At 39.7% G+C, this 24,658-nt stretch overlaps 2 protein-coding genes across 3 annotated transcripts in view; one reads left to right on the forward strand and one right to left on the reverse strand.

Annotated features, from left to right (window-relative positions):
* The window catches only part of rhobtb2.S (Rho related BTB domain containing 2 S homeolog), a 40,454-nt gene extending 35,270 nt beyond the window's left edge, over nt 1-5,184 (reverse strand). Inside the window, exons 1-2 of the mRNA XM_018255033.2 lie at nt 4,926-5,184; nt 4,515-4,604 (exon numbers count right to left, since the gene is read on the reverse strand). Coding sequence (XP_018110522.1) covers nt 4,515-4,564 — 50 coding nt within the window. The 5' untranslated portion in view covers nt 4,565-4,604; nt 4,926-5,184. The remainder of the gene's footprint in view (nt 1-4,514; nt 4,605-4,925) is intronic.
* Nucleotides 5,185-14,090: 8,906 nt separating this feature from the next.
* The window catches only part of pebp4.S (phosphatidylethanolamine binding protein 4 S homeolog), a 55,229-nt gene continuing 44,661 nt past the window's right edge, over nt 14,091-24,658 (forward strand). The window contains exons 1-3 of one of the 2 annotated variants that reach the window (XM_018255036.2): nt 14,091-14,381; nt 22,317-22,444; nt 22,883-23,015. In XM_018255036.2, coding sequence (XP_018110525.1) covers nt 22,317-22,444; nt 22,883-23,015 — 261 coding nt within the window. In that variant the 5' untranslated portion in view covers nt 14,091-14,381. The remainder of the gene's footprint in view (nt 14,382-22,316; nt 22,445-22,882; nt 23,016-24,658) is intronic. The other variant, XM_041588091.1, reaches the window with a different exon arrangement.

A 24,658-nucleotide genomic window follows, 5' to 3' on the forward strand; every position in this document is an offset into this window, starting at 1 on the left:
CTATAACATACTAAAAAAAAAAAGTTACCTTAAAAAGTGAACCATAATTCAAATATTCAAATATTCAATCACCCCTTCAAAGATCAGGGGCAAGGAATAGTAAATTGCTAAGATGCTCAAGGTCTTGATTACATGACAACATGGCTAGAAATCCTTTAAATAGAGCAGCAGTAAAACCCCACACTCTACAAATATTGATTTTAAATAAATAAATAAATAAGCGCTAAGTGCCAATTCAATCATATGCAATAATGCCCAAATCAATACAGTGCCAGCACATCAATCAATTAATACATTCAGTGTCGGACTGGCCCGGCGGGATACCGGGAAAATACCCGGTGGGCCCCGACCCTAGTGGGCCCCGCCGGGCCAGTCCCCCTCTCCCAAACTGTTTTTTAAAAATAATAAAAAAAAATTCGGCGCATAGTAGCGCCGTTTGCGCATGCGCGCCGAGCGCCGTTTCCGTTTGCGCATGCGCGCCGTTTGCGCATGCGCGATGCGCCGAGCAGGGATTCGCCGAACAAGTAGGTAGCGGGGCCAGAGGGGGGCCCTGGACACCAGTCCCGGTGGGCCCCGGACCCCCCAGTCCGACCCTGAATACATTAATCAATTATTTTGGTATATAAATAATATAATAAATAAGCCAATCAATTAATTAAAGTGCATGTGCTTAAAAAAAACGAAATATTAAAAATTGAGTTAATTAACTTAAAAATTAAGAGGCCAGCAATTCATTAATTAAAGATCAGAAAAGGAAAATAGTATAAGGGTGGCATTGTCCCAAACATTCCTATCTGTTGAAATTTTCTACCTAGGCACTGGGACACTAGACCATACGAGGGCGATAGTTTGAAATATTAATTTAAGGGTCTCTGGGGACAGAATCAGGACCTCCATTTGAATCAGGAATGGATGGATGGCGTGGATGTGTGTAGTGCCTACCTGGGCCTTGCTCGCTCAGTTGGCTGGGACTGCGACTAGGGACCTGACCTGGGACAGGGTGAGTCCTGCGTGTGCAGAATAGCAGAGAAGGCTGGTCACCGGTGAAACACTGACTTGACGGCCGTCGGCCGGTGTCTGCGACTCTGCGTGTGAGTAATTGGAGCAGGTGAGGCAGCAGACCCTGAACACAGGCCAGCGCTGTGCCGCGCCAACGCGATACTGCTGCATGATCGGCTCCTCCTGTACCGGGCTTCCTCTCTGCAGACTACAGCAGGCGGGGTTCCTCTCTGCCTATCTCCGCTTATGCCTATCTATACTTTGGATTGGAAGGGAACTCCGTCCCACATGGCGCACGCTCCCACCTACACTAAAGCGCAAAAACAAAGGGAAGTTTTTTTAAAAAACCGGTTCCACATAGTTCCGGTATTATAAATCGTTCCATCCCGCCTGAGGGGATGGAGATTGGTCATTTCAAAAAAGTAACGGGATCCCATCCCGCCCCAATTCAAGCACTGTAATATATATATATATATATATATATATATATATATATATATATATATATATATATAAAATTATTTATATCTTAATATTCAAAAAAGGTTTTTATTTTACAGTGAGAGTTGTGGCATTATTTCTCTGAATCAGTTGTACTGGCATTAGATTCATAAAGGCGTTGGATGGCTTTTTACTAAGTGAAAAGAAAATACTTATTGCCATTAGCTCTTAGTACAAGTTGATTAGGGACCAGTTTGATTGCCATCTTAGCACAAGTTGATTAGGGACCAGTTTGATTGCCATCTTGATTCGATGAAGGAATTTTCACCTCTGAGAGGCTTCAGATGTGTTTTTGCCTTCCTCTGGATCAACTAACAGGCTGTATTATATAGACGTAAAAAGTCAAACTCAACACATGTTACTGTGTTATGCCGGGTAAAAAAAAGTTGCAAAGCATGTGTTTGGTAGCCCCTATGTGGACTGGCAGCCTACATGAAGCTTTGTTTGGCCTTGCCTCCAAGCCTGTAAATTCAAAAATAACCACCTGCTTTGAGGCCACTGCCACTGCCACTGAAAGCAACATCCAAGAAGTTAGGAAGCAACATGTTGCTTGAAAGCCACTGTTTGGGGATGGCTGAGCTAGCTCATACAGCAACAACAAAAAGAGTAACGTCTAAAATGCAGTAGTAGAGCAAGTATCTGGTACTGGGATCTCTAGGTTCTCAAACTTAAAGTTTCTTTAAAGCAAGCATATTTTAAAAATAAATAACAACAAACAAACTGAAAACGGTAGATAAAATTAATCACAATGATATCCTAAATTGAAAAATGCCTTTATTATATCTGCTGGTTAACAGAATGTGCAACATTGCAGAAACATGTGCATGTTCAGGTGCTTTGGTTCCAGTGAGTGTTTTAAAGACATTCAGCCCCAACAATCAGTGGGGTAATAGAACACAATGGAGTATATTTATCAAAAAGTGAAATTGAGCTCACCACAGTTAGACAGATGGAAATTTCACAGCTCTCTATTCACTTTTGTTGGGCTTTTAGGGTCCAGTAAACAATTGAGAAATATGTCCTTAAAAATCTCATTCAAGTGAACAGGGAGTGGTGAAATTTGGCAAAATGTGAGTAGTTCTGTGTCACCTTCACCCCTTTATTTCTCTACACTGGACTATAAAATGGAGGAATGGAAAAAAAACTTAATATAACTACATTGTAAAAAGTTTCAGAATAAAACATGATCTATATTGTACCACCATCACATATATACGGTAGGTTATATTCTAAAAAATACAACAGTTTATCAAATCACTTTTGTGAAATGTAAGGATGCTGGGCGGGTATGTGCATTTGATATTGTCCCTAGGGATGGGCAAATTTTTTCGCCTTGTTTCGTCGCGGAAATGACGCCCATAGACTTGTATGGCGCGCGACAAAATATTTTTGACGCCCATAGACTTTAATGGGCGTCGGCAACAATTCGCCGGCGGCGCATTTTTGGCGAAACAAAACGGCTCAGATTCGCCCATCCCTATTTGTCTCCCCACACACTAAAATAATCAGTGTTATAGTTAACATGGAAATGCAAAAGGAAATTGCATCTCACCCAATTAAATCATTATGTATAGAGCTGGATCTGCAAACTGCTCAAATTCCTAGCAACAGGTTGTTAGATTTATTAGCATGCCATGCTTTATTGAGGTTAATGACGTAGATCCTGTAATTTGCTATATTAGGCTGAACTCCAATGAACTATTTAATCATCAAGTCTCATACCTTTTAATTTCCCTTTCACTCTACATTAATTTTCTCCAGTGTCCCTCTTCGCCCTTGGTACTTTACGCCTCTTTCTGTCTGGGTCTTTTTTATTATTATTATTATTATAATACACAGTACAGTACGTTCTCCTTTTCATTACATATGAAACGAGCCGCAGTGGATGCACAAAAAGTAAACGGTATGAATAACCCATTGGTCAACTACACTTGCAAGTCAACCAATTACTAGAGACAATGCACCCACACATGCCGATCTTTATAGAACATTTAGTTATTAATATCTTAGGTTGTCTTTGTTGTGTATATATATCTGTTAGTTTCAGCATTCTAAAAAAAAAAATCTTTCTTGGCTACGCATCTCTCATGAGTTTGACTTGCAAATACTTGAAAATTCCTGCAATGACTTCTACTTAGCAAATCTGCCCACTCTTCTGGTGCTCTGGCCAAGCATCCGTAACAGAGTGGGCACAATGCCCAGCATATCTCTCCTAGTGCTCTGGCCAAGTGATAGGTGAGTAACAGAATAAGCCCAATACCCAGCATGTCTGCCCACCCTCCTAGTACTCTGGCCAAGTGACATTGAGTACCAGAATATGCATAACATCCAGCTTGTCTGCTCACTCTCAAGTGCTCTGGTTGAGTGTGTCTAGTGAGTAACAGAATGAGCCCAATGCCCAGCATGCTTGCCCACTGGCCTGGTGCTCTGGTTGAGTGTCTGGTGAAGTCACAGAATGGGCACAATGCCCAGCATATCTGCCCACCCCCTCTGTAGTTAATTCCAAAGACTGTAATAGTTCATAGTTAAATATCTTTATAAAACTATTTTGCTAAAAGTCTCAATATTTACTTGCTGCACAGCAAACATATTAATTACTTTTTTGGTGTATTTGGTTATTATGGGGCAGATTTATCAAAGGTGGAGGTGAAGTGGTTTTGAAGTGAAAAACTTTGAATTTCAAGCTATTTTTTGTGTACTTCGACTAGGGAATAGGGAATCTCTTTAAAACTTCGACAATTCGTCACCTAAAAGCTGCCGAAGTGCTGTTTTAGCCTATGGGGGACCTCCTACAACCCGTATGAAGGCAATTGGGGGAGTTTGGGGGATCGAAGGTCGAGGTTAAAAAAACTTCAAATCGAAGTACGATCGTGCGCTGAATTTGGCCCACTTCGACCCCAAAAACCTTCGACCTCCATTCGATTGGTCTTTTTGAATTCGAAGTTCGAAGTTTTTTTAACTTCGACCTTCGATAAATATGCCCCATTATATGTACAGTGTCATTTTGTACTTACTCTTCATAATTGAAGTCAGTTAACTCCGGGACTCTCACCCCTTCCTCCATTTTCCTGCAGTCAGTATGGACAGCTCACAGTGCAACAGCCCTGTAACATACACGCAGATGGAGGCGACTTTATTAATGCATCTGATACATTAAGTACACTAAACACTGCATTCATTTCAGTGCAATATTAATGTGGCTGTGAGCGACAGGTACATCAATAAAGCTTTCAATGTCTGCACAAACACATCCATTTATCCAAACAGTGTAACATGAAGTCTTTTACCTATGCAGTATAAAATACTCACAAACAGAATAGACTGTGTGGGGTTTTTTGCATGCACACATGATCAGCTATATAAAATACAAAACAAAGACAAACACAAACTTTTAGTAACGACAGTTTGAGGAATGTTGCACCTACTTATAAGAACAAACAGACAGACGATGGACAAAACCAGAGTGCAGAACAAGATATGGATCCCCTGCTGGTGTCCTGGTTATGAGAGATGTTGAGTAGATGTATGCTGGTGGAATTTTAGCAAGCGAAGAGCTACAGGTGGCTTGTATAGTCTTTCAGCCACATGTCTTTCCTCTGTGTCACACAGGCCGGGGCCACACCTCCTGACCAATCCAGTTTGGAAGGCGTATGGAGCACTCATACCCAACTTGCTCTGCTGCAATCCTTTGCCCTACAAAACTGTGAAGGAGAGAAGACAGGACACCTCAAGTACACAGCATTTATCAATAGACAGAAAAGAGATCTGCCATGCTTTGCCCAGCATTGCCACACTTACCTACTATCATCATACAAGAGTAGGGATGTACAGCAGCTGTGTACCCACTGCCATTAGGAAAAGCTGCTCCTCAAACAGTGGGCAAATCTGAATCCAAGAATAATGCAGTTTAAGAAATATGATCAGAATGCGTTTAGTGTGCTTTTGTAAGGATGTTTGCTCATACGCCCTTCAGTTGATTTTAGGTGCATCTTTTTCTAAAAGCAATCACATTTATGCACTGTACATATATGAGGGATTATATAAATCAATTATAACATGTCTGCAATAGAGCAAGGTTTAACATGTTGTAAAGAGAAGTGTTGGAAATGATGATGTTTTGTTTCACCAGTATTAGACTGGTAAACAATTAAAGGAATTGTTCAGTGTAAAAATAAAAACTGGATAAATAGACAGGTTGTGCAAAATAAAACATGTTTTCAATGTAGTTAGTCAAAAATGCAATCTATAAAGGCTGGAGTTAGGGATGGTTTGCGAACCATTAACGAAGCTCTGGGGGTTTACACAAGAAATTGAAAGTGCACCATAATCTGTTACACAAAACTGTTGGTGTAAACTAGCTATAGCAGCCACTAAATGCTAGCGAATTGTCACCTACACCTGTTAGTAAATTGGTGATGTCCCTGCGGATGGGATTTCTGGCAAAAAGTCACAAGCGTTAGCCACGTCGCCCTTTAGTGAATCTGCCCCTGTGTCTCCTCATACTCCACATTTATACCCACCTCGTTTTAGGGTTGGACAGTTTGCCTCTTAAAGGAGAAACAAACCCTTAATAAAAAAATACTCTACCCTACATAGACCCCCCTCCCTCCCCCCCGAGCAAATGCCCCTAAAGCTGGCCATAGGTGCAAAGATCAGATCGTACGAATCAACGTACGATCTGACTTTCCCATCACCTGCCACTAACCATTCAGATCAAAGTCTTACCATTCCGATCAAATAAAGTAGTAAAAGAACAGATCAGTTCTACCTCTGACAGCAATCGTACGATAGTTATGTCCAATAAAGCTAGTGACAGTCTCCCACTGAAAATCGTACGATCGGCAATACATACAGAGATATTATCGGCAGGAGACAGAAATTTTCTAACCTGTCTGATCGACCAAACGACCGATCTGCGCTGGACGAAAAATATCAGGACTCTCCACACACGGTCCGAAAATCATACGAATCCATGATTCGTACGATCAGATCATTGCGTCTACGGCCAGCTTAACTCTTTACTTACCCCTCAGTGCAGATTCTGTCCAGCGGAGTTCACGGGCGCCATTTTCAGCCGCTTCGGTAGTCTTCGGCAATTTTCGTAAGTTTCGGGGCATACGCAGTTGTCGCGAAACAGAAAATTGCTCCAATAGTGCATGCGCTGCTTTGCCGGTCTCATTTAGAAAATTACCGAACATAAGAAGATGGCGCCTGTGAACTCTGCTAGACAGAATGGGATTCTTCAGAACTTATCTGTTATCTATTATGTTTCCTGTGCTTGAATGGCTGCCCCCATGGCTACACAGCCACTTATATATAATACTATAAGCCACTTATGTATAAACTATAGTAGTGTTTCCGAAGCAAACACCCCAGTTAAACAGTGCAGGGCAACAAAACATTATATTGTCATTTGTTGAAAACACTCTCATTTTTTGGTGTTACTGTTCCTTTAAAGCTCTGGACTAAAATAGGTGTATCCCATACATTAGTGCTGCTATACATAACCATAGATAAAGCAATCCTATAATCATCTGATGCTGCCTTTTCAGCCTCCATATATATCCCTTCCTGGCTTGACCCCCATTTTTCTCCTCCAGTGGCTAAAAACCTCTCAAGACTGCCAGCCTACAATAAAGTATAACACACAAGCTATTTGTTCCTGAAGATCACCCCAACCAATGACTAAGGCCCTAACTGGGATGACAATGAGATGTATGAAATCTCTGGGGAAGTATAGTAAGACCATAGAACAAACAATAAAGAACATTTTAAGGGAAACTGTCTTTATTAAGATCAATGAGAATGAATGAGAATTGGGTGAACCTAGATTTCTCTTGGTCTCATTCTTCTACTTTCTTCTTATAAACAATGAAATAAAGTGTTATTTTTTTTTTTAACTTAAATTTTTATTATGGTTTTATCAGTATTACAGCATAAAGAAAATCATAAAACAAAATGTAACAAACATTAACGTCCTGGTTACATACAGGTCCATCATACTTTAAGTAGCATTGGTACAAGTTGCACAGTGCATCAAATTGCAGCATAATTTCACACGTATAAGCATGTTTGCTTGTGTTCAACCTTGTGTTTGAGATTTATATACTGAACTATAAGGTCAACAGGGAACTTAGGGGAGAGAAAAAAATAATAAATACATAAAAAAGGGTGTTTCCTGGATATTATTGTAAAGTGTTATTTTTATATAATATTTCTACACTAATGTGTCATGATTTTTTAAACTATCTGGGATTTTAGCAGAGGTTTTTCTACAGGTACCTCCTCTGACAAGGTGTGCAGCAGGCAATTTGTTTGCTACTACAAATGGCAATGGTACGAAAAAGGGTTATAAAAGCCAAAGGCTGCAGGTCTGCATTTTGTCCAGTCCAAGGGAATAAGTACCAATTCTTAGCTTCTTCTCAGCCAAATAGGACTTAATTTAGGTCCCAACTCTTCAATGGAGTAACTAGATGTTACTGCCCCCCGGAAATTCATTTAAGGGCCCCTAAACATCCAGAAGTTGTCCTATTCCCCAATATATATTGAAATTAGAGCCACATGGGACCACCTATACAACCTGGGAGCCCACTGCAGCTGCAGGGTCTGCTTTCTCTTTAGTTACGATCTTGCCAATCTTGCTATTACTCGTTACACATCAGACAGCTCAAAGCAGAACATCTACAAGCCATAATATAGTGAAGGACAACCCAACCAGCAAATAACCTTTTACTTACATTGTTATAGTCTATGTAAATATTTTATCTGTCTGGGATTTTTTTCTCTGCCTTAAAAGCGGGAATAAATCTATAACTGTGCAGCTAAACTAATGCTTCCAGGACAAATAGCCATTAAATATTAACTTGGTCTTTCAGTGGGACACAGCCAAACTAAAATAGGCAATTGTTCAATTAACAAGCAAGTACAAAATAAAAATTCAGGCAATTACCAATCAATAACTATTATAATTTTATTATAAAGTTCTAGCACATTCGCAGCTCTCTGAGAGTGATGATTGATAATTCCCATACAGAGAAATGAGAGAGAACCCTTAAAGTGACACTGACTTTACCAGGAAAGTGTAAGCATGGCTTTAAAAACTGCCCAGTGTCAAATTGACTTTCTAAAAATACTTGCCTGTTTCGGCCAAAGACACAGCTCTGGAGAAAAGGCACCAGCTCTCCCCCGAGGCACCATACAGTTAAAGCGATACTGGTATGTTCCTATTAAAATCATAGGAATGTGTCAGTATCAAGTAAATGCTGCATCCGGAATATTTCCCCTCAAAGCCCCCCCCAGCACCCGCAAACCTGTGCTCACCCGACACTGCTAAATGATCTTCTGAACCGTTTCAGTGACGCTGGGCTGGGGGCTGCACGATCCTTCGAATCACGTATCAAAACAGGACTTCAGCCTATGGAAGGATTGCATTTACTTCATACTCACACGTTCCTATGATTTTTATAGGAACGTGTCAGTATCGCTTTAAGAAGCAACCAAATCTGGGTGTTTATGTACACCAAAGCTAGTAGTCTTCCAAGCTATGGGGATGAATCCCTCTTGGGGAGCCTAAAGTAGCGGAAGAGGGACCCAGTCAGAAGACTGATTGCCTTAGGATTTGGAGTCAATTGCTGTATTTAGCTTGCCCTGACTACTATACAATTATAACAGAATGAATGATAAAATAAAATTTCTCTATATGTGTAATCTTGTTAGCAGGTAAAGGAAACTTAAAAAAATGTATTACAACAAAAGGGGATCTTGAACAAAGGAAGAGGGGAAAAGATCTAAAAGCCTGGAATTAGCTGGCTAAAACTGCTAATATCTCAGAAACCACTAAAGACAGAAAATTATTTTCAATTCCAGGAGTACTTGGAAAGGTTAGTTTACATCCTTTTCTTTGGTTTAAGTCGCTCCCGCTTAACCAATTTGATGCATATGTGTTTTATGTGACATATATGATCTAAGCAACTTTCATATAGCGATGTATACTTACATTGGGTTCAGTATGTCTGTTTATGTGCCTCAGCTGCCAACTCATAACATAAAGTACCATTTAAAGGAGATGGAAAGCTACCAAAACACTTTATTGCCAATAGCTTAGCCACAATAGTGCAAGTCATAAGACTATATTTATTCTGCAGAATATTTTACCATACCTGAGTAAACAGCTCTAGAAGGTCTCTCCGTTAGTTTAGGATAGCAACTGCCATATTAGCTTTGTGTGACATCACTTCCTTCCTGAGTCTCTCCCTGTTCACTCATAGCCCTGGGCTCAGATTACAGTGGGGGTGGGGGGAGAGGAGCAAACTGAGCATGCTCAAGCCCTAGCCCTGAAGGTTTATGCTGAAAACAGAAAGTCTGATACAGAAGCCCATGAGAACACAATAGAAGGAAAGAAATGCAGTGTTTCTTTTGACAGAGGACTCTGCATAATTGTGTGGGTTTATTGGTGTATTTATATAGACCTTTCTGATTAATTCTTAATTAAAGGAACAGTAACCCCAAAATAATGAAAATACAATGCACTGTTGCTTTGCACTGGTAAAACAGGTGGGTTTGCTTCAGAAACACAACTATAGTTTATATAAACAAGCTGATGTGTAGCCATGGGGGCAGCCATTCAAGCACAGGATACTAAATAGATAACAGATATGTTCTGAAGAATCCCATAGTATACTACACAGCTTATCTGTTATCTGCTGTGTCTCTTATGCCTTTCCTCCTTTTTCAGCTTTGAATGGCTGCCCCCATGGCTACACAGCAGTCTTTTTTATATAAACTATAACAGAGTTTCTGAAGCAAACACAAACCAGTGCAAAACAGCAGTACAGTATGTTTTCGTTCTTTCTTTGGTGTTACTGTTCCTTTAATTTGAGCCCTTCCTTCTCCTTTAAGCTGAGCAGTGCAGATCTTTACAAGGTCTCCAGTTCCCGGTGTTATGAGACACATCTAAGAAAGGACTGATACTAACGTATATAATTCACTTTTATCCTTCCAAGGCTTCTCCCTTTGCAGCTGTAGGTAGGAGAGGCAATAAACCCCAGTTGTCTATTTATATCCATCTTCTATTCATCAATCAGAATTGTTGGTGTTCCACTGCTGAAACAAAGGTAAATAAGGTAATGCAGTAATATAGCAACTAATGAGCATTTATATTCTACAGCCAGGGTGAGGACAGTTGTTACTGAATGTTTTGCTTTTTCTATCACTCACCAGGCACTGCCCTCCCTACCCTCTCAGTGATTAGTAGCCTTGTCGAATATGATCTAGCTCATTCCTGATGCACACACATATTTCCTAGAAGTTCTCAGATTATGATAGTACATCACTTTTTCTTTCCAGGTAACTGAGTTATCATAGCCTCTGTCACTCATCCATCTTTTCAGTACAGCAAGGTAAATGGTACCTAGAGCCAACCTCCATGACCCTCCTAAGTGCCTGTCCTGCCTGGTGCTGATCACTGACCCCTCTCTCCATGACAAATTGGAAGCTCCATATAGTGTAAGGTTTACCACAGTGACAATATTAATAGATATAACAGCATTGAAATTGCAGAAAAATATGCCAGCCTACCCGCACAGTGTTCTTATAAATGATTATGAGGGCAGAACAGACTGACTGAGCAAGAACCTCTGTAGACTTGGTGCAGCTGGCTGCATGTATAGGGCCAGTTAAATCACAGTTGCAGACTGGGCCAGTACCCAGCAGCAATATCTAAATAATAAAGAAGTCAATTGTCCAGGGACATTCAACCTGCCAGTATGTTAAGACGGATATGCAGTCATAAGGGCACGTGCAGTTGCAGTTCCAGCAATTTTCCTGCAGTCAGTTGTGCGTAAAACCACTTTCATTAAAGATACTCAATTATGAATCTATTTTAAAGTTATTTTGCATTTTAGGTAGCGAATACCTGAGCCTTATAGAGCAGTTCTTCCTGAGCACTGCCATACCCACGGAGGGGGTCAATGGAACATGCAGCAAATTCACTCATGTACAGTATATCCTTTACTCTGCTATGGGTTAGTTTGATCATATGACAGCCAGGAGGTAACAAGCTTTTCCCAACGTATGTCTGAGTATAAGGCCCTTAGTATTTGGTCCTTGTCAGATTGGAGACAGGACTCAATACTCAGTGCCATGACACATAGAAAGCTGTGCTGTGTTTTAGAGAAGACATTTTTCCCCTCCAGCTGTCAGAAGAGCTCACATTTTGGTTCACAGTCCTTAATTTATTCTTGAACTTGTATTACCTTCTTTGTATAGATTTCTGTAAAGCGCTGTTGGCACATTATGAATAACAAATAATGGAATATTTGAGGGTTGTTGTATGCCACCTACTGGTGATTTCTGGTATGGCTTACAATTTATTTTTCATTTTATTTATTTTTCTTAACAGTTTATATTGTAGCGATGCTTACAATAAAAAATTCTGTTTGCTCTTTTGAGAAATAGATTTCAGTGCAGAATTCTGTCTGGACAGCACTAATAACTGATGCATTTTGAACAAAACTTTTTTTTCCCATGACAGTATCTCTATTGGGGAATGTGGAGTGAGAGGGTGTGGTTAGGTTTTATGATAAGTGTTGGGCCCCTACCCTTTTTTTGGGAGGTGCACTAAGTTGTTAAGTCACTAAGCCTTTTGATTGGTTAAATATAAAAGGGCAGTTCCTGGGGGGGGGGTAAAATTCTTTGTTTCAAGAGTTTCATTTATTTTACTTATTTTTACCATACAATCTCTCTGGATTTTATTTGATTTAACATAGCAAAGCAAACAATTAAGAAGCTCCTACATAATAAATACAAGAATGCACATACACAGGGCTACCTGTGCAGAATAACCTGAGCCCATATGTTAAACTTAACATTGTTTGTGGGTTGCTACTCAAGTTTGGTGTTTGGGAACTTGTTACTGCAACACTGATGCGGATGGCAGGGCTGCTGCCCTGCCAACCAGAATTCCAGTTGTTTCTCTGTGGTTCAATTGGCAGCTGCCTAAGGATTGATGCGATTCGTAGTGGGGCGAAGGGGGAATTAAAGCAAGGGATCAGATTTTTTTTGTTAATATGGATGGATTTGTTTTAAATAAATATATTTTTGAATAGTTAGTAATATTTTTTAATGGTGAGCCTGGGACAATATGGGCTTTTATATATATATATTTTTTTACTTTACTTCCCCTTTAAAGAATGGCTGCAACTCCCATCTCTCATGAGCTAAAGGGGTCATTCACCTTTAAAGGAAAACTATACCCCCCAAACAATGTAGGTCTCTATAAAAAGATATTGCATAAAACAGCTCATATGTAAAACCCTGCTTCATATAAATAAACCATTTTCACAATAATATACTTTTCTAGTAGTATGTGCCATTGGGTAATCATAAATAGAAAATTGCCATTTTAAAAAATAAGGGCCGCCCCCTGGCATCGTACGATTCACTGTGCACACAAACATACCAAACAAAACATACCTGTTAGGTCACATGAGCCAATTAACAGACAGAGTTCTGTCTTTTGCTTCAACACTTCTTCCTGTTACAGTTAGAGCTGCAGTATTTCTGGTCAGGTGATCTCTGAGGCAGCACATAGACCATCACAAAATGGTGGCTGAAGGAAAGAGATGTAAAAGGGCAATATTTACTTAAATATATATACCAGTTTGGTAAGATTCATTAATATGCCACTTAATATGATATAAAATGTTGCTTAAGTATTCACGTTGGGAATATAGTCTTGTGGAGAGTAGGGATGCCACTTTTTGCAAAATTTGTGGGGGGTGGGTACAAAAAGGAGCGTGGTGTGAAGTCAAAGGCGTCGGGTTGTGATGCAAAGGGGAGGGGCCACGGCGCGGCCAGGACAAAAACCGAAGTACAAGCTAAGTTTACAGGGGATTGGGGGCGGGCCGAGGATTTTTTAAGGGTATTACAAATTTACCGGCAGCTACATTGCCGGTAAATTTGTAATACCGGCCCCGGCAGGTGTTTTACCAGCTAGGCCGGTGAAATACCGGCCGGGTGGCAACCCTAGTGGAGAGGGATATTCTGAGACTATTTGTCATTGGTTTTCATTTTATATTATTTGTATGTTTTTTTTAAAACTGTATTGAGCTTTTTATTCAGTAATTCTGCAGTTTGCAATTTCAGTAATCTGGTTGCTAAGGTCCAAACTACCCTAGAAACCAGTCATTGATTTGAAGAAGAGATTGGAATAAGAATAGGAGAGGCCTGAATAGAGATTCAACAGGGCCAAAAGCTGGACATTTGAAAGCTGGAAAGAGTCAGAAGAAGGCGGCAAATAATGCAATAAATATAACAAAAATGAGGGCCAGTGAAAAAGATGCTTAAAGCCATTCTATAATATGATAAAAGTTTCTATTCCAGACCCTCTGCTGTCAGTGAGCTGCATATTTCTGAAGGAAAGACAGGAGGTCAGATACCTGCTTCTTCTCTGCCCTGCACAGCTCTCTGTACTACTGCTTGTTGTCTCAGTGACAGAAATCTGCACAGGGATTGGATGAGCGAAGTTTGAACTTCCCCTCCAGCCTATCCAATCCCCGTGCAGCTTTTCTGGGACTTAAACTCCTGTGACAAACAATCTTACAAAGAACTGTGTAAGGGAAAGAAGAAACAGCCACCTGACAATGATTGTCTCCTATCAGTGAACTGACTTTAAGTTCACCCTTACTACTCCAAGCGCTCGTTCTGTATATTGAAATACTCTGCCGCCCTCAGAAACAAGAGTGACAGCCGGCAAGGCCAATCAGAGGAGAAAGCGGCTGCTCGAGGCGGTCAGTCAGAAGTATACCACGTGTAAGGGCGGAGCCTGTGCCAAAATAAACAGGTGTGTGCGTGGCGCAGATCAGTGAGGGTGTGATCGCAAGGTGAGAGCTGGGGTTGCGCTCAATGAGTGTTGGAAACAACCTGTGATGGGCGGAAAATGAATGGGGTGGGTTAAGACATTATAGTCTCCGTATAGCCTTTGTGTTGCCTAGCTACTGAGGAGTCCCACTATTTATAGGGACTTAGGCATGGATTTAAAGGAGAAGCAAACCCAAAAGATAAAAATCCGTACTCCCATACCCTACATAGACCCCCTCCCCCCAGCCTAAGTGTTACCCCCTAACTTTTTACTTACCCCTTGGTGCAGATTCAGGCATCTGAGTTCACGGGCACCATTTTCAGCTGCTTCGGTAATCTTCGGAATGAGACCGACGCTTCTGCAATTTTAGTGAGTTTCGACGCATGCGCGGTTGTCGCGAAACAGAAAACTGCTCCAACTGCGCATGCCCCACTCATGTCGATCTCATTCAGAAGATTACCTAAGAGAAGAAAATGGCATCTGTGATCTCCGCTGGACAGAACCTGCACAGAGGGGTAAGTAAAGAATTAGGGGCATTTGCCAGGGTAGCAACTAGGCTGAAGGGAGGAGGGTCTATGTAGGGTAGGGGGGGGGGTCTGTTTTTTTAACTTTTGGGCTTGCCTTTCCTTTAAGGCATTTACCCTGTTCCCTGGGAATTATTATGGACTTATTTGGGAGGGAGGGGGTAGTGCAAAAGAAAATTATTTGTTGATTGACAGCTGCGCAGCTCAGTGTCCCTCTGTCAGTAAGTGCTGCTGTCAGTTGGCATGTGCAGACGATATGCATGTGGGCTTGTGCTTGCTGCAGGCTGTATTACTTGCTATGCGGTAATGTATCCAGAGTATGTGGAGGGTTAAATGTGTCTGCATTTAGACAGGGGGTTTTGGAAACTGTACATAATGTATGAGAGCTTTTGCCAGTTGCAAACATTTTGCTTGTTGCCTGATGTGGTTAGAAGTATCTGGCAATGTGACTGGAATAGGGGGTCAGGACTCTTGTTGCTGTTGCAGCGGCAGCTGCTGCCGCCAGGGTGGAGAGAAAAAAATGATGGTGACAGGAGGGAGATAATACTTGGGCAGTTCTCAATGGCAGCTCTAAGGGGGTTATTTATCAAAATACGTATTTTTCTAAAAAAAATGTAAAAAAAGAAAAGTCGACCAAACTAAAATCCACTATTTTCCGCTATTTTCCACTATTATCCACTACCTTATTTATTATTTAAAAAAGCTTGATTTAATCAGTTTGGGTTAAAACTCTAGTTTTTCCCCCCCCCCCCGAATCGCTCTTTATTTTATTCTGGCAAAAATCCCAAAAAAAAGCCTGAAAAAAGAACGATTCGAGGAAAAAGCTCTGAAAAAATCGTACTATTCGGCTTTTCATTCGACTTTATCGAGTTTAAACCTGAACTGATGAAATCTTGCCTGAAAAGCGAGAAAGGGTCTGATTTTCGGGCATATTCCAGCGCAGACCACAGAAACTTCAAATAGGATAGGGACCATTGACTTATATACAACCTCAGCAGGTCTGAAATGTGGTCATTGCCGATTCGGCTTTTTGTTGCATAATAAATCTTGAAAAATTCAAGTTTAAAAAAAACCGGAAAAATTTGAGTTTTGCCCCAAAAAGCCGACTGGAAGTTTAGTAAATAACCCTCTAAGTGTATGATGTTATTTTTAAGGGGAGGGACCTCATGTTTGGTATCATTATTATCGCCCACAAATGGATCACAGGCAGATTCGGGGAGATTAGTCGCCAGGCAACAAATCTCCTCTTCTTCGCGGCGACTAATCTCCCCGATCTGCCTTCCGCCAACTAAAATAAAAATCGCCTGGGGGCAGGCACACGGAGAGCTTCGTTTTCCGAAGTTGCCCATAATTGCCTTACAAGGAAACTTCGGAAAACAAAGCTCTCCGCGTGCCTGCCCCCAGGCGATTTTCACTTTAGCCAGTGGAAGGCAGATTGGGGAGATTAGTCGCCGCAAAGAAGAGGAAGTTTGTCGCCTGGCGACTAATCTCCCCGAATCTGCTCGTGTGGCCAGACCCTTAATGAAACTCAGGGATTCTGCTCTGCAGGGACAAAGACAACAAATGTATCAACTAAATGTATCAATTTTGAACAGTTAAAGAGTCACCGACCCCCCTCCCAGAGCTGCTTTAGAAGGTGAAAAATGAGTTTATACTTATATTATACAATATTAGAAAAACAGTCACAAATAGAAAATAATTGGGAAAAATCTGTATTTCTGTTGAACTATCTGAAACCAACTGAAGTGAAAAAAAAGTATTTAAAGGTGAACAACCCCTTTAAGGCACTTGAGTCAAGCAGGATTTAATCAAAAAATTGTATATATAGATCAGCGCCTAAGGCAACAGAATAAGAAACAGAAACAAAAAATAGTGTAGTACAGGCCCGGACTGGCAATCTGTGGGTTCTGGCAAATGCCAGAGGGACTGCTGTATGGTTCCATAGAAAGTTACCATCTAGGGGGCTGATAGGTGGCTGTTTGGGCCTCTGTGTACTTGGAATGGCAGGGCCTATTTTGACTCCCAGTCCAGGCCTGGTGTAGTATGTCTTAGTATCACACCGCCACCTAGTGTCAAAGTTTTTTTTCTGAGGTGTATTTCCCCTTTAAACTTCCACTCTTATTGGTGACATGCAAAATTCCTCCAGTAGCTTTCTACCACCGTTTGGCTGAAATGCCTACTTACAAACTATAGGTCTAGTATATGGCTCGTAGTATGTAGCAAATCTCCCTCCGTCTCTTTTCAGTCTCTCATATCCCCATAGGAAGATATAAATCCAGGATAGTGTAACAACATTAATTAAACAATATAAAAGATTTAAAAAACAAATTTGCACTCACATTTAGTATGAAGAAACAATCACATATAGGGGTATTTTTCTGTAAAGGGGCCCTGCCGGCATGTGTAAACCTGTGTTCCCTGCGTGACGTCACTTCCTGCCTGACGTGTTTCGCCAATCAGCTGGCTTCCTCAGAGGCATACTCTTCCTGGCTACGTGTTTCCCTTATCTACTTATCTCCCGTGGTCGTCATACAAACCAAAAGTTCCCTGGAAGGTTACGTTCTCAAGATGTGTCTCACTACCCGAAGCATACAAAAAAGGCTAATAGCGACAGAAAGTTGGAACAAGCTAGAACTTGAGCAGTTGCTATGGCAACCCGTCGCGCATAAAACTAAGCCAGTATCGGCAAGAAAAAGTTTTTTAAAGGACTTTGTTTGTTTTTCCTATTTGTACCTTTTTTATCTGTTTGTTAAGCAGAATTTAATGTTTTGTAGTGATGAGCAAATTTATTCGCCAGCCATGGATTCGTGGCGGTGAGAATTTTTTCACGAAACTGGGGCGAAAATTCGCAGCGTAAAATCCCCCATGGAAAACTCACAGTGAAAAAAACACCCATAAGAAATTTCTCCATTCCTGCAATTTTTTTGCAGTTCCGCTAATTTTTCAGCACAGCGGATTGGGACAGATTCGCTCATCGCTAATATTGTGTTAATATTTTTACTGTAGGACAGCTCACTAAGAGAGGGCCTAGGTATTACTAAGGTATTACCAGGACCTGGATTGAGCTGGAGGGGAAATTAGATATGGATACAGTAAGTCATGCTGCCATACTGTATAAACAAACAATTTGCTACTCTGCTTGTTTACACTTCGCTTTGCTGAGCACATGTCAGGCAATAGAATACTGTGTCACTTGGAAAGGTTTCTGATCCTGAAAGCCTGCACTGTCAGGGAAATATGAGGACTCTTTACTGAGAGGCTCCGCCATAAATGTGAAACAGTAGTGTTGCTCTGATAGACTGCAAGTGAAACTAGGCATTAGAGCAGAAATGCAGAAAGAGAAGTTATGATAAAGTGAGAGCGACCTGTATCTCTCTATTGTAATATATTGTGATGTGCAGGAGTGTAACTACAGAAGAAGCAGACCCTGCGGCTGCAAAGGGAGCGCATGAGTTATAGGGGGCCACATGAGGCCCTAATTAATGAGAAATTTCAATATATACTGGTAAAACAGCACAAAATCTAGATATACTGGGGGCCCTAAAATTAATTTGCTGTGGGGCCAAGTAACATCTAGTTATGCTACTGGTGAAGTGCATCAAGTGCGTTAAAATGCAGCATTTTCTGTTTAAAATTTTTTTTTATTAACTTTATACAAATTACCCTGTTTACAAGGGGAATGGGGGTGTGAGTTCAAAGAAAAACAAAACATTTTTCATGAATGCTTTATAAAGGTGAAAAAAGTAAAAAAAATGCAGATGTGTAACTAGAGAAAGCAGACACTACCGTTGCAGGAGGGACCTGGACCACAGGGTCCTGAAATTCTACCACTTTCAATCTGAAAATTTGCGTTCATGTTTACCTCCCTCCCTAATGTCCCATTTTTCGCGGGACAGTCCCGATTTTGACAGCTCAACCCGCAGTCCCTGATTGTTACTGAAATGTCGTGACTTTCTCCTGCACTGAACAGCCAGAAAAAGATACAACGTTTCTAAAACTTAATTGACTTTTGGCAGAGAGCCCAGAATACGTGGCTGGTGCACTTAGATACTTTTGTTACAATTTAAGATGAGCAAAGACATAATTGTAACAATTTAGGATAAGCAGGTCTCTTCGTGAAACTGTGACTTGCAGCTTAAAGGGCAATTTCACCTTCATTAGCAAAACTGTAATAACACATAAAAAACACAGAAATGTGTTCAAACTTTCAGAACTTGCCATATTTTGTAAAATGAACATGGCAATTAAAGGGTGTTGCCACAATTTCTTGCTGGGCACCATTTTAGTCATGTGGTTGATGGCAACATCCCTCGCCATGGATGAGGTTTTCTCTGTTGGCTAAAGAGTGGAAGTCAGGCGGCCTTAGTGATCCTCATTTTAATTAATTACCACGGGGAGACGTAAACATTTCCCCTTGAAAAATCTCAGTCCCACTCCAGAAGGATGTGTGCAGTTCAGTACAGTGTTCTTATTGCAATCGGGCTGTCAGTAGTGAAGATCAGATTCAGTTGGACTGTCCGTTGAGAATAGATGTGAGGCTTTCATCTCTAGTCTATTGACTTGTTGTTTAATGCCAGTATTTTTAAAAGATAACTGTTAATATGTTATTGAGTGTCCTTTTCCTAGCAGATTTTCAGTAGATCTAAATTTTTTAATAGGTTTTTTTATTTGCTAATATTGTCATTCATTATTTATATTCCTACTTGGTGCCTCTCCTTTTCATCTACATTTTCTCATTCAAACCACTGCCTGGTTGCTAACATAAATTGGACCCCAGCAACCAGCCAGCTGCTAAAATTCCAAACTGGAGAGGTGCTAAACAGAAATCTAAATATTAAAATTCACACACACAAAACTTGCAAATTCACAAAGTACACACACGGGCAGATTTATCAAAGGTCGAGGTGAATTTTCAAATTTAAAAAATTCAAATTTCTAGTTATTTTTGTGTACTTCGACTAAGGAATAGTCCAAATTCGATTCGAATTTGAAGAATTCAAATTCGACTATTCACCATCTAAAACCTGCCGAATTGGTGTTTTAGCCTATGGGGGACATCCTTCAATCAATTTGGAGTCATTTGGTGGACTTTTGGAAAAAAAAAAATTTTGTGGGTGAAAAGCCTTGAATCAAATTCAGATTTGCAGCTCGATCCTATTCACCCGTTTTTAAAAATATATATATATAATTTTTTTTTAATTCAAATTCGAATTTGTAGCTTGATCCTATTCACCAGTTTTTTAAAAAAAACAACGTTTTAGTCATTTTTGTTCCCAAATTTTGAGTTTATGGGAGTTTTTAGAAACTCTCATAAACTCGAAATTCGACCCTTGATAAATCTGCCCCACAGTGTAAATCATTCAGGTATGAGATCTGTTATATAAAAAACCCAAGAAAGCTCCAAATTACAGAATACCCGTTTCCCATAGACTCAATTTTATCCAAATAATCCACATTTTTAAAACTTATTTCCTTTTTCTCTGTAATAATAAAACAGTACCTTGTACTTAATCCAAACTAAGATATAATTATTAATTCATTCTTATTGAAGCCAAAGCCAGCTAATTGGGTTTATTTAATGTTTCCATGACTTTCTAGTAATGATGATCCACATTACTTCATTCAAACTGAAACTATACCGTTAAAACATGCAGTAGCATGGTTGAATTTTTTTTGCACTGGACCAGTAGGGTTTGATGGAGAGCTCCAAAATAATAAAAAAAACAATTCTAGAAATGTATGGACTGTAACACTGCTGAGTTTCTGCCCATTACCCTTCTTCGTGTTTATTGAATGCTCATGGAGTTGTTGGTTGGTGACAGAAGAAAGGTTGACTTTTCCCAAATTATTATTATTAAAATAAAACCACACAACCATTGCGAATAGCATTGAAGCCTCTTTTCTGCCTTTGTACAAATTAAATTTTATCTAAAATATTTGTGGGCAAGTGAAAATTATTTACAGCAAAAATTATATCTTTCAAAAATGTTGCATTACATGTATTGTTAGAACTAGTATCTGGCAATGCTGTGCCAGCATCCTGGCAATTGTTTAGCACCATGTCGGGTACAGGGGGTCATTTATTGAGCTGTACCACCTCAATAAATTACTAGGGTTGCCACCTGTTCGGTTTTGTCCCGAACTGTTCGGTTTTTGTAAGGCCTGTTTGGGTCTCAACTTTCTGTTCGGTTAATAATCTGGCCAATACTGTACATGAAATTAATTTAAATACAAAGATGCTCACATCAACATGGCTTACTATCAAGTGCAGTTCATTTCTTATTACAGATACAAAAAGCAAATCAATCAAAAATAAGAACTTTTTTTCTAAATTAGCAGTTCTGTATTTCAGAGCTTTCTGGATAACTGATTTCTGTATAGTAGATTTCATACCTGTAATTAAAGGATTGGGCTTAATTATCAAGCAGAATATAGCGAGAGATAGGGTTGCCACTGGTGTGGTTTTGAACTGGGCATCAACACTTTAAAACATTGGTTGCATCTAAGTGATGCAATAACCTTGCCCTGGAGACATAACTCCACCATCATCATTGTGCCCACCTCTGATGTCATCATGTCTGTTCCTACATCACTGCCCCACCCCCAATTTTATCTGCCCCGCCCCCCATGTTCGGGTTTAGCCATCAGCAAAGTGGCAAACCTATAAATGACCCCTGCATCTCACAAGAGACACAAGGGCTTGTTTACGGCTGTAACCACAGTTGTTGATAAGCAAAAATGGACACAGTGGTTTTTTTTAAATTATTTTAAAAAAATGGGTGGGTTCGCGCTGACCCTTTCCAGGTCACAGGTGGGTGGGGGTTGAGCTCTTCTGACTGCTCTCCCCCGCCCACGACCTTACAAATGCTGGCTTCCGACTTCCAGGTTGAACTTTTATAATTGCACGCCTGCTCGCCCACCCCTTTTGTGATGTCATCGCGGGGAAGGTCAGCGCTGGTCTATAAAAGGACCCTGCTGGTAAAAGACATGGCGACTTGTCCGAACTTGGTGTTTTTTTTCCATGTATACTAACGAATTTTTGTACAAAAGTTTTTGTTTCGTACGACTGTATCTTTGCATCTATGGCCAGCTTTAGCCCCTAATGAAATGTTAAGCTTCTTACTTTGTGGCAACAGTTCCACATGATAATGCCCATATTGACAATAGAAGCATATCCCACTAACAATGTTCTAACATTTAGTGAAAAACCTTTCTAGAAGTGTAGGGGCAAAGGCTGTTTTAGCAGCAAAGGGAGGACCAACTTCCTATTAATTCCTTGGTTTTGGCATGAGATGCTGAACATGGCAGGTGTCCATTTACTTGAGGCCACATAATGTTTCTGCTTCAAATAAAATGTTTTTTTTACATGTACCTTTCTCACAATTCAAATAAATACAATTTATTTTTGGGTGATTCTCTTTCCCTTGCTGTAGATGGAGATGACCAGGATGTGGTTCCCACTCTTATGTATCCTATCACTGACTGCCCATTTCTGTACAATTCAGGCTGAAGACTGTTCCATGAGGAAACTCTACAATATTGAGGATGAAAAATTCTGCAGGTGAGACATTTGTCAAAAATTAATCCAGAAATAATGAGCCATCATTTAACAGGATTTTATTTCTGCCATGTTATTATTATTCTTATTATTATAGGTATGGGACCTGTTATCCAGAATGCTCGGGACCTGGGGTTTATTGGATATAAGATCTTTCTGTAATTTGGATCTTCATACCTTAAGTCTACTAGAAAATCATGTAAATATTAAAGGAAAAGGAAATCATTTTTAAAAATGTGGATTATTTTGTTATAATGTCTATGAGAGGTGGCCTTTCCATAATTTTGAGTTTTCTGGATAACGGATCTCATATCTGTATTATTATTTATTTTTAGAGCGCTGATGTTTGCATTCTTTCCTGCCCTGCCGCCATACTTCCCTTAACATTTTTTCTCACAATTTTATTTATGTTGTGTTTTTTGTCCTCCTTTTGTCTTTCAGTAAAGATTTAGATATCATATATCCAGATATTGGTATTGTGTCCTGCATTTATATCCCCAACTGCTTTGACTTTTCTCTGAGCCTCTCCAAAGAGTGGAATCATCCTTTAGTCAGATACTCCAAAGCCCAACCGGTAACTATACTTAGGCCATGGAAAGTACTTTTATTTTTTATCTTCTACCAAATAATTTTGACTGTGGCTTAAATTTAGCATTGTTGGTTATTGAAGTTTTAAGTAGATTTTTTGGTAGTGCCTTAGCAGTGTTTCTCAGTACTGTTCACTCAAATGCCAATTCTCATCTATTTTAATACCTGATACTTTGAGAAGTCTTTAAAAACTCTGTGACATAATGGGATTTCCCTGATCTTTTACTACTTCTATAATATTTTCATTACATCATTCACATTCCTCAGACTTCACAGGAACTTCTTGTGGCTTTCATGATCGGCAGTAGCAGGACAAGAAGGACTATGGGGTTTGGGTGAGACTTAAAAGATAAGACTTTTGTTAAAGGGATACCGTCATGGGAAAAAACATTTCTTTCAAAATGAATCAGTTAATAGTGCTGCTCCAGCACTATTAAGAAATCCATTTCTCAAAAGTGCAAACAGATTTTTTTATATTCAATTTTGAAATCTGACATGGGGCTAGACATATTTTCCCTTATTTATTAATACATTTTTCCGAAAAATTTGAGTGTGGAAAAAAACTTGAAAAACATACGAAAATTCAAATCGTACATTTTTTTTTGGATTTTATGCCCGAAAACTGAGATTTATTGGATTTTTTGCCTGAAAACCACAAAATTTTCGGATTTTTGCATGAAACCCAGCGCAGATCAGGACATCTTCGGGACTTCTCCCATTGACTTATATACAACCTCGGCAGGTCTGAGATGTTGGATTTTCAAATTTTTTCCATCCTCTGGGTATAATAAATAATGAAAAATTCAAGTTTTTTTTTTTTCGCTTAATATTCGGATTTTATAGTAAACTTCTGGTCTAGGGGAAGTAGGTACTAAATTTAAAAACACATAGGACATAGGAAGCCTGGGATGCAACCTTTATAGTTTAATACTAATAAAATGAATGCTTATTTTGCTGTGCCTTAATTTGCCATTTAAAGGATAAATGAAAAAACCCTAATTTTGTTGGCAATTATAAGTAATATAGGCAACTTATATAATATATATAAGTAAACCCTTTAAGCTGTGAGTCTTCCCAAGAGACCTGTTATCTTATATTGTTACAATTATTTATTTGCTTATCTAGAAATTGTTACAAAAGTATCTTATATGCAGCTGAGGCTGTTCTGGGCTCTCTGCCAAAAGCCAATTAAGTTTTTTCTGGCTGTTCAGTGCAGAGAAAAACGTGACTTTCCAGTACAAATGAGGCACTGCGTGTTGAGCTGTCAAAAGAGGGACTGTCCCTCTAAAAACGGGACAGTTGGGAGTTATGCGGTGTGTGCAAAGTGCACTTTTGGTTAATTATAAGTTATGTTCTTGAAAGTGTGATGCTCCTGACCCAATTGTGTTCGATGCACCAAACTTGCAGTTCAAGATAAAATCGACACACTTTATACTTTTAGATGGTCCCACTTCTGTCACTTGCCTGGTTTGCCTGCGTCAATAGGCACGCTGTTTTTTTTTTTTTATATATATATAGTTTTTGAGTTAATTGCCTTCTTCTGACTCTTTCCAGTTTTCAAATGGGGTCATTGACAATATCTAAAAAAAAAAATGCTCTGTAAGGCTGCAAATTTACTATTATTTCTAC

Source organism: Xenopus laevis, chromosome 3S, assembly GCF_017654675.1.
Source record: "Xenopus laevis strain J_2021 chromosome 3S, Xenopus_laevis_v10.1, whole genome shotgun sequence".
Lineage (NCBI taxonomy): Eukaryota > Metazoa > Chordata > Amphibia > Anura > Pipidae > Xenopus > Xenopus laevis.